At 37.4% G+C, this 10,597-nt stretch overlaps 2 protein-coding genes and 1 long non-coding RNA gene across 3 annotated transcripts; all 3 read left to right on the forward strand.

Annotated features, from left to right (window-relative positions):
- The first annotated feature begins 145 nt into the window (after window positions 1-145).
- LOC132113814 (macrophage migration inhibitory factor-like) lies at window positions 146-1,567 on the forward strand. The gene is made up of 3 exons (XM_059521833.1): window positions 146-447; window positions 961-1,133; window positions 1,332-1,567. The coding sequence occupies exons 1-3, from the start codon at window positions 340-342 to the stop codon at window positions 1,396-1,398; spliced, it is 348 nt and encodes a 115-aa protein (XP_059377816.1). The 5' UTR covers window positions 146-339; the 3' UTR covers window positions 1,399-1,567.
- Window positions 1,568-4,254: 2,687 nt separating this feature from the next.
- Window positions 4,255-10,461, forward strand: clp1 (cleavage factor polyribonucleotide kinase subunit 1). Its single transcript, XM_059521826.1, has 6 exons — window positions 4,255-4,400; window positions 4,658-4,935; window positions 5,028-5,135; window positions 8,425-8,544; window positions 8,647-8,784; window positions 9,605-10,461. The coding sequence occupies exons 2-6, from the start codon at window positions 4,660-4,662 to the stop codon at window positions 10,298-10,300; spliced, it is 1,338 nt and encodes a 445-aa protein (XP_059377809.1). The 5' UTR covers window positions 4,255-4,400; window positions 4,658-4,659; the 3' UTR covers window positions 10,301-10,461.
- LOC132113817 (uncharacterized) lies at window positions 5,474-6,811 on the forward strand. The gene is made up of 3 exons (XR_009425212.1): window positions 5,474-6,364; window positions 6,433-6,593; window positions 6,722-6,811. It is a non-coding gene; the product is annotated as an uncharacterized LOC132113817 (long non-coding RNA).
- Window positions 10,462-10,597: the final 136 nt, after the last annotated feature.

Consider the following 10,597-nt stretch of genomic DNA (forward strand, 5'->3'; position numbering starts at 1 on the left):
TGCATATGTTTTTTATTTTATTTTATTTTATTTTTTATTAGACAAATGCAATTCCGGGTAATGTAACTGTCTTCAGTTGTGCACCATGCTTCTGCATCATCATGGACTTCTAGGGCTGCATGCGCCGGCCGAGCAACCGTGGTGTGTAACGGGTCTGCACTGCTAAATATTTATTTGGGTCATATGGTGTTTTACGGTAGCCTAGAAGAAGTACTGGCATCGCGGTTAGGTTAGCTTATTCAACCCAGGGCTCACATCTGGAGTCATTCACGAAGGTGTTTGATCCGTCCACCTTGCACTATTTTGCAGTAGACCAAGTGCTGTCTCGCCGTTGCAGTCATGCCTATGTTCGTGGTGAACACAAATGTTGCAAAGGACGATGTTCCTGCTGAGCTGCTGTCGGAGGCCACGCAGGAGCTCGCCAAAGTGATGGGCAAACCCGTGCAGGTGGGTAGACTGCATGTTACTTATTTCCTACAAATCGTATGACTTTTTTATATTAGTCGACATGAAATGAGAGAGTCCACTCTACAGTTATCCTCTTAACTGTAACTTGGCTTAAGTCGCGTTGGACTTAATTAATCTTAATTATTTGTCGAATTAAGCTTAACTGGTGATGGAAAATCATTCTCATTTCAGTGAATCATGTTTTCAAACAAATGTTTCGACGACCCAGTTCAAAAGATGATTCAGTGATTGCTTAACGTCCTGACGCAATTACGTGACTGCGTTAGATCCACCGTTTGACGTACGTATCGACTCATTAAAAAATATTCTAACTCATTACACGATATTAAAATAACTTTTGTTGTGAAAATTTAGACTTGAGGGCCTCTCGGAACGACTCGGATTCTTGAATGAAATTTTTCTGATCTGTTTCTTTGAAAAGATCCTGTTCAAAATAACTGCGTCATTAACTATTAACCCTTGTGTGTCTGTCTTTGTATTGCTGTATGACAGTACATCGCCATACACATCATCCCGGATCAGATGATGATTTTCGGGGGCAAAGGAGATCCGTGCGCGCTCTGCTCTCTCACCAGCATTGGAAAGATCGGGGGCGCCCAAAATAAACAATACTCCAAACTTCTTATGGGCTTGCTCAACAAACACCTTGGCATTTCACCTGACAGGTAAATCAGTGTATTACAGCTGGCTGCCTTTAGCATTTACCAGTATGTTGTGCAAAAAATGTAAATATCAAATGAATTTTAGTTTTTAATGTGCATGCATGCATGTTACATTTAGATATACCTTTCATGTTATGGGTTGTTTGTTGTGTTGTATGTCAAATGCACTTATTTAGTAAAGCCTTTTTGTATATTTTACAGGATTTATATAAACTTTGTTGATATGGATGCTGCCAATGTGGCTTGGAACAGCACTACCTTCGGATAAAGAATATAGATTTATGATCTGGTAGAAGGTGGCGGATTCTGTTCCAGCTCTACATGAAGAAAAGCTGTTGGGAGCATAATGCTAATAGTCAATTAAGTCTTAACACACAGCACTTATACTTACAGCAGACAACATCTTCCTTTGACAATAAAGCTTTCTTTAAACTGTATTGAGATGTGTTTTTGTTTTTTGTTATATGCCACTTTAAAAGCACAGATGTTTTAACAAAATCATAATGCTGCCAAAGGTACTGTATTGTTGTGGCCTATAAAATTAAATATTATATATTAACTCATAAATATTCAAAATAAAAGAAACCACAACATACTGGAAAAATTAAGTAGCTCAGCATTAGACTTAAGGCATCATGGTGAATTTGTGGCATTTTTAATTCTTTAGCCACACTTCCAATGTCAAAAATCTTGTTTTAGGCATGTCTCTTAATAAACCTTAAGTCATACCAAGGTACGATCCTGAACTGTTTCTGAACTTTGATTTCATAACCAGCCTAGCAAAAACATCCTTTTGAGAAATCATTACTGAGGGGAAATACATGTTTGAAAGTAAGATTACAAAAGGCACAAGTGGCAAATATATATATATATAAGCAGTGAAACCACACATCTGTCTGAAATATTTTAGCCACAACATGAGACTAATATTCTAGACTATTCTGACCAAAAACTAGCATAGTAATGATGCAGATTAGAAGTAAGTCATAGAAGTCAAACAGAAAAAGAAAAAAAAAAGACTGACAAAACATTAACATTGAGTACAGAGATAGGTAGTAGTCTAAAATTAATAATTTCAAAATAGAACACGAACAAGACTTTGAGAGTTTAACAGAAGAAACAAGGCAAGGTCAATTGTCCAGTCTGGAACAGCAGAGCTGATCATCAGGAGATATTCCCATTAGTCTGTTTGCATCATTATGCATCCAGTATCCAGGAAAAAAGATGAATTGACCAGAGGGAGAAAAAAAATTAGGAAAATTAATTTTATTCCCATTTACAAAGCTATAATTCGTTAAATATGTGTATATATTTAAATTATATTCTAAATGATTGAAGTGGCATAGGATAAGACAGCAGAGACAGACAATAAAATTGGAGGAAAGAATGGTGTAAGGAAATGTCCCAGGCCAGGATCAAGTCCCTGTCAGCTCTGATATGATTAGGCCATCAGTCCTATAATAAAGCACAAACAGAAACTACAGTTAAGAAATTTATATTTTAATTAGAATGCTAAAATTATATTTAACTGAGTCCACTTCAGCCAACAGCTCTGATATGTTTTAGGCATTAGTCTTGTAATAAAGCATAAACAGAAACTACAATTAATAAATTTATATTGGAAGGCTAAAATCATACTTACCTAATCACTCACCTCACCTGTTTACTTTTTTTTTTGGCCTTGATTTTGGATAGGACAGTAGAGGCAGACACAAAAATGGGGGAAAGGGGGAATGAGGTCGGGAAATGATTCAGGCTTGATTCAAACCCGTGTCCCCGACAGTTCTGATATGATTAGGCCATCAGTCCTGTAATAAAGCACAACCCGAAAGCACAATTAATAAATGGATATTTTAACTAAAAAAAAGAAAAAATCTTCACAAATCTAAAACAAAGCGTAGACCTACATACCCCCAACATTTGTATTGGGAAGTTACAACATATATAGTATTAGCACAAAACAATATAAATGCAAATTAAATTAAATAAAATAAATAAACTGACTTTACACTTGGACACATTCATTAAACAAATCTTCTTCTTTTTTTCCTCTTTTGTTTAAATTTTTATGTTTATTTTTTAAATTTTTAAAAGTTTTCTATTTTAATTCTAAAATGGGTGAAATTGGGGTTGACACTACTTCATATTTCTGATGAATATTTCAGCCAGTAACAAAATAGTAGACCTAATTCCTTAAATGTCTTTTTCAATGCATCTTCACATACATGTTCATTCACCCGAACAAAATGTTGCAAACAGTGAGAGGAAATACTAGTTTTATTAAAGCACTTTCATCTCAAACTGCATATTATTCACTGTAAAACGTACTATTTGATACAGCAAGATTAATAAGAATATTAACCATTTTTATATCTTAAATAAGAAAACACATATTTATGTGTCAAGAGAACATGCTCTGCATGTTTAAAATTCTGCTGATATATTTATACAGTATGTCTTCCAATTTTTATTTTTTACTTTTATACCAGACAGTTTAGCATTGGAAAAACTTGACAGCATAGCATTGAAAAAAAAGACAAGCAAACCCATGTTAGATCTGATTATTCTTTGTTTTTATTAAAGAACAACGAAACATGAACCACAGGTACCAAACAAACAAACAAACATCAAATGATAAATAAATAAATAAATAAATAAATAAATAACATGTTGATAGGATCATGCGCTGAACACATTTTAAAATGTATTGTGAAAAAACGATGAGAAAAAAAAGATGGGAATAGTAAATAAAATTGTATTGGACATACAAGAATGAATGAAACGTTAACAGTTGTGGTGTGCGTAACTAGGCAACCACGTTGTCGTTCACGTTGCATGACGTCATCGAAGTATGTCCCAGAACGTGCATACTCTTTTGCTACACACTCAAAAGTATGTACTTTTTCCTCACAAAAAAGTACATACTTTTAGGTCGTAGTATAAGTAGGCGAATTGGGAATTGGGAATTTTTTTTTTTTTTTTATTGCAAAAAGGGTACAAATCATATGTGATTAGCCATAATATACATAACACACAAAAAACACAGAGGTAAACAGAAAATAAAATAAAATAGCCAGGGGAAAGGCGAATTGGGACTCAGCATTGGTCATTGGACTGCCATGACATCATCTACGCGCGACATCACGTCATTAGTGTGCAGAGTGATGGTTTAACGGCACTCCTCGTTGGTGTGAAGAACCGAGGGACAATTTCCAAATAACAAGACGAAGTTTAAACAGTGGATGTTTGGAAGAGCCTAGACATATTACGGTATATTAAATAATATTATCTACCCGACCTCCATCTATTTATAACTATGTTCAACAGGCTAACGTTAACAAGCTAACACCACCGGAACAATACATTATTTGGCAAATTTTTTATAAAACACTGTATTTGCCGAGATGAATCACAGAGGGGACGAGTTCAAACAGGAATGGCACAATAATATGCTATTTCCCTCATCTTAAAGAATACAAGTACCTAGCAATATAGCAGTTTTTGAACATCCAATTTTTCTATCACAGCCATGATGACAGAAGCCCCTGAAAAGTCAGCAGATGAGGGCCTGAGTTCTTCGGGCAGTGCTGGGACTTCAGGTACACGATTTGACCTGGAGAGAGAGACAGAACTGCGTTTCGAGGTCGAAGCAGGAGAACGAGTGCAGCTCGAGCTGTTGTCCGGTCTGGCAGAGGTGTTCGGATCCGAACTGAACCGGAATAAGAAGTACACCTTCGGACCAGGCTCTAAGATTGCTGTTTTCACCTGGCAAGGCTGCAGTGTGTCGCTTTCAGGAAAGACAGAGGTGAGAGAGGTTAAAACGATGCCAATGGATGTCTAGAATGATGACATGGAATGTTAAATGAATTCAAAAATGCCTTTCTCTCATAAATATAGGTGGCTTATATCTCCAAAGATGCACCCATGCTGCTGTACCTCAACACCCATGCAGCTCTAGAGCAGATGAGACGTCAAGCAGAGAAAGACAATGAGAGAGGCCCTCGGGTATGTAAACAGACATACAATACAGTTCCTTTCTAAAATTTGGGATTGGTAAGAAATTTATACTTTTACTTAGCAAGGTTGACTTAAATAAATAAAAAGTGACAGTAAAAAGAAATTATAATGTTAAAAAAGATTTCCATTTCAAATAAATGCTCTTCATTTGAACTTTATTCATCAAAGTATCATGAAAAAAAATTGCTGTTAAAAACAAATAAAGAAATGTTGTAGGAGAGTGGTTATTATGTGCAAACAGTGAGAAACTCTATATTTGTGCAGTACGCATGTAAAAAAAATAAATTCCTATTTGAAGCTTTTGACATAAATGCACACATCAACACGATCATTTTATTTAGCGTTCATGTAAACAATACATTCAGATTCATCAATCGGAATGAATTCAGTCCAATTGAACCAAAAATTGTGCATGTAAATGTAGCCACTGAAGACCAGAGTAATACAGTAAATATGGAAAATAATTGCCCCCCTTTAAAATAATCACATTTTGTTGGTTTGAAGATGGACACAGCTTTTGTTTTATCCAGCTGTATTTACTCAGTGCAACTTGTAACATCCAAGTGAATGATATAACACATCCAAAAACCAATCACTGAGTTAGAAAAAGGATCACCCCCTTGTTGTCAGTATTTTGTTGAACCTTTTGACTTAATTACAGCCTTTAGTCTGGTGGGATATGTCTCTGTCTCTACAAACTGCACATCTAGACTTTGCAATATTTGCCTACATTTCTTTGCAGAACCGTTCAAATTCATTTCAATTTGTTGCTGGCCATTTGTGGACTGTAGTCTTCAAGTGATTCCACAGATTTTCAGTGAGGTTAAAGTCTTGTCTCTGACTCTGTCATGCAAGGACAATCACCTTTTTCTCCTTTCAGGTTTCAATCACTGTGTTCTCAGTTCTGCTGTGTGCTTTGGGTCATTGCCATGCTGGAAGTTAAACCTTCTTCCCATTGATAACTTTCTGGCAGAGGGCAGCAGATTTTTCTCAAGAATTTGACCATTTTTTGCCCCATCCATTGTTCCTTCTATCCTGGCATGTGCTCCAGTCTCTGCTGCAGAGAAACCCCCATAACAGGATACTACACCTCCATTCTTTACTGTATGATTTCTGTTATTTAGATGGTGAGCTGTATTGGATTTCTTCTGGACATCTCGTTTGGTGTTGAGGCCAAATAATTCAGTTTTAGTCTCAGCTGCCTCAGAATCTTCAAGGTGCATTTTGGCAAAACTCAGTCGGGACTTCATGTGGCCTTTCTTGAGGAGTGACTTTTTTCTTTCAGCCCTCCCATATAAGCCACATTTGTGGAAAATTTGTGATGTTGTTGGCACATGCACACAATCATAAATTGTAAAATTTATGCAACTGCTTCAGAGTTGTTGTAGGCCTGAGCAGTTTCCTCCTGGCTCTTTCATCCAGTTTGGAGCAACATCCTGATTCAGAGTGGGTCTGTTTTACCGAAGACCTTCCACCTTTTAATAATAGACTTCACTTTGCTTCTAAGCATTGATGAATCCTTAAAAAAAACTGTATCCATCACCTGACTTGTGGCTGTCCACAACTTTATCCAGGAGATCTTTTGACAGTCCTTGCCACCCATAGTGGATTGTTTGCTTCAGTTGCACTGCCAATAACTGAAATGCTCCTGGAAAGCTCTTTTCATGCTGAGCTAATCAACATGACCACAGCTGATCACAGTTGAATGTCAAATGGCTTTGTGTGCCATTAAGAAGGTGATTAGCTACACCTAACAGATTTTTTACTGTTGGTGTTATATATGGATGTCATAAGTTGAACTGAGCAGTGCTTTAAGTGGCCCAAAAGAGGTGCCGGTACTCATATATATATATATATATATATATATATAGTAAGGGGGGGGTCTGCAATATTGGGTGACGGGAAGGGGGGCTTATGATATTAGATTTCGTAGTCTATAATAAAAAATAATGAATTTCAAACCTTAACTAAACACATTTTTATTCAAAGATCAACCGTCTGTTATTACTCTTTAGTCTGCCACAAGAAACAACAACATTAAAATCATGAATTCAAATGTCATTGTAAAAAAAAAAATACAATGACTGTTGTAACAGTATGTAAATCAGACCTTTCTGAAATGCTAACGCTAATGAGCTTAAACGTATTTTTTGTACACAGTGCCGCGAACTGTCAATCACTCCTGTACGCGTCGATCACTGTCCTCCTCGCAGCTGCAGCAACTTGCGCTCTCTTCATCAAGCTTTAAAACAAAAAGGGGACAAAAAGGTTGTATTGTCTTTGTGCATATAGATTAATTAGATAAATGAATATCTAAATTCGTGCCTAGCCGCCTACGGACTACGGTATTTTTTAGAACTTTGAAAAAAGATGCTGCAGCCAATGAGCAGCCGGCTACCTGAAAGAGCTACTGCATTACTCCATTGGCTTGCGTCTGACCTGCAGCGATATCATTCAGGCTTAGTGGGGTTGCAGCCAGCGAGTCATCTGATTCTGACCGTGTTGTTTTAGTACTTAGAGTCTGAAGTCAAGAGAGTATATTAAGTGTTGTTCACTGTATTTGAATTTATACCGGGCGGAGTGTGCGCGTTTCACACAACTTCTCCGGCCACATTGTATTGTTACTGACAGCAGCAAAAGCAACGCATGCTATTTGCACTTGTAAAACTCAAGGGTGTATGGGTAATGTAGTCTTTGCTCTCGGTGGGATGATTTACGAAGCTTGCATTGTGAAGGGCGCACTGAAAAGCGGCAGCGCAGGCAGGGGTTAAAACCTCTATTAAAACAGATGTCCAAATGAGCGTACCGGTACGCTAAAAGCACGTTCTGGGCGCACGGAGAGGTGGCGGTACGCTCAAGAGCTATATTTGGAAGTGGCGGTACTGAGTACCGGTGCGTACCGGCCCACTTAAAGCACTGGCACTGAGTAAATACAGTTGGATAAAAAAAAACTGTGTCCATCTTCAAAGCAACAAAATGTGATTATTTTACAGAGGCGATTCTTTTCTTCACCCACTGTAACTGGTAAAAATTCTGCTTTGCCATTAAGAGAATAAAATAGGTTTTAAAACAGAAATAGTTATTTTAAATTGTAATAACATTTCACAATATTACTAGTACAATATGAATGCAGCCATAATGAGTGTAAGATACTTACTTAAATATTAAAAAATCTTACCAACCCCTTATGATCTTTTGAATAGTAGTGTCTATTTAACGTAGCATGTTTTTGACATCTCTGTGGTTAATGATGGTTAAATGCGCTCTGTTGTTGTAGGTAATGGTTGTCGGACCAACTGATGTGGGAAAGTCAACAGTATGTCGAGTGTTGCTGAACTATGCTGTGCGCCTGGGACGAAGACCTACGCTGGTAGAACTGGATGTCGGCCAGAGCAGCGTAAGTAAATGATGCCTGAAGGATCAGTGCAACATCTGCTAAACATTACAGGCTTGTAAGAAATGAAGCATTATATGCATGTTTAACTGTTATTGTCCATAGGTCTCTGTGCCTGGAACTATGTCAGCTCTGTGCATTGAACGTCCTGCTGATGTAGAAGAAGGCTTCTCTGTGCAGGCTCCACTTGTCTTTCACTTTGGCTCTACCACACCAGGAACGAATATCAAACTTTACAACAAGGTAATGACAAAATTGCACTTAAGGGTGTTTTCTCTTTACACTTCAGTGTTATACTGAGCTTTGGCCCATAAATTATTAGAACATATTGAGCTTGGCCCCAAACAGAAAGTACCAAACTATCCTGGCACTGTTTAATCAATAATAGAAAGGAGAACATGCATTAATCTTTTTCTTAATGCACCTATAAAGTTTTGTTCTTATGCAATTGTTAATACAAAAACAAAAGTAAATTTTTGTAGCAGCAACTGAAGGAGTAGTAATCACCAGTTGCATGATGACATGACAATGATGAATCCTCCTTTGCATTTTTTTTAAATCATTGTACAGCAATAGTTCTGGTATTACTAGAATGAAAGCGTTTACTTTATTTTTACTTTATGTATGTTACTGGTTCTTGGTCCATCAATGCACATTATTCCAAATTTAATAATGTTTGTTTGATTTTTATTTTAAAATGAATAGTATGTACCTACTGTATTCAATATTACATACTGATTTTCATAATATTAGCAGTTTTAATATTACTTTTTTGTTTTTATAAAAAAATATTTTAAGTCATTCCCTGAAGTCAAATACTGTCAGATTATAATACACATACATTCAAACGTCACATTCAGCTTTGAATAAGAGACTTCTTCCAAAACATTCAAAAATATTACTGACCCCAAACTTTTGAATGGTAGTGTATGTTAGATTACAGAAGTAACATGGGTTGTGAATGCTGTTTCATGTTGAATTTGTTAAATCAGTATGAATTATCCAGACATATTAATAAAACATTTTTGAAGGAGTCTCTTTTTTTTTCTCTTTGGGTGTGTAGCTGACTTCCAGTCTTGCAGAAGTATTTTCCCAGCGCTGTGAGGTGAACCGCAAGGCTAGTGTGGGTGGCTGTATAATCAACACCTGTGGCTGGGTCAAAGGTTCAGGCTACCAGGCTCTGGTCCACTGCGCTTCAGCCTTCCAGGTGGATGTTGTACTAGTCCTGGACCAGGAGCGTCTCTATAATGAGCTTAAACGTGACCTGCCACACTTTGTACGTGTTGTCCTTATGCCAAAGTCCGGTGGCGTGGTGGAGCGCTCAAAGGACTGCCGAAGAGATACACGGGATGAAAAGATCCGGGAATACTTCTATGGCTTTCGTGGAACTTCCTTTTACCCTCATGCCTTTGATGTGCGTTTTTCAGAGGTGCGTATTTACAAGATTGGTGCGCCCTCAATTCCAGACTCCTGTCTCCCTCTGGGTATGTCCCAGGATGACACCCAGCTCAAACTCGTCCCAGTCAGCCCTGGCAGGGACTTAACCCACCATGTTCTGAGTGTGAGTTCGGTGGATGATGATGCCGAGGTGGGTGCAGAACAGAGCAGAGGGATTCTAGAGAGTCCCGTGTGTGGCTTCGTAGTTGTGACAGCGGTGGACACACAAGCTCAGGTGATGACGGTACTCTCACCAGCACCCAGACCCCTGCCGCGACACACTCTGCTCATCATGGACATTCGTTTTATCGACCTTAAATGAAGCATAGAAGCCTAGCAGAGATCGACACTTAAAAGGGACATTATCTTATCACATCTGTTAAGTTCTTAGAAAATATTTATAGCTCTGTTTATTTTTTAAAGGGCAAGTTTTAATGATTTTGTGGGAAAAAAACAACAACTTTTTTTCTTTAAATTCAATTGCAATTTCATCCTTCTGAACAAACAATAAAAAAACTGTTTGACTAAATGTTATTCTGCATGCCTTTTTTCAGTGATTACATCCTTTGAGCAAATATTAATTTGACATTATATCTATTGTGTAGACAAAAATCTCTTA

The sequence above is a fragment of the Carassius carassius genome, chromosome 33, assembly GCF_963082965.1.
Source record: "Carassius carassius chromosome 33, fCarCar2.1, whole genome shotgun sequence".
NCBI classification, from domain to species: domain Eukaryota; kingdom Metazoa; phylum Chordata; class Actinopteri; order Cypriniformes; family Cyprinidae; genus Carassius; species Carassius carassius.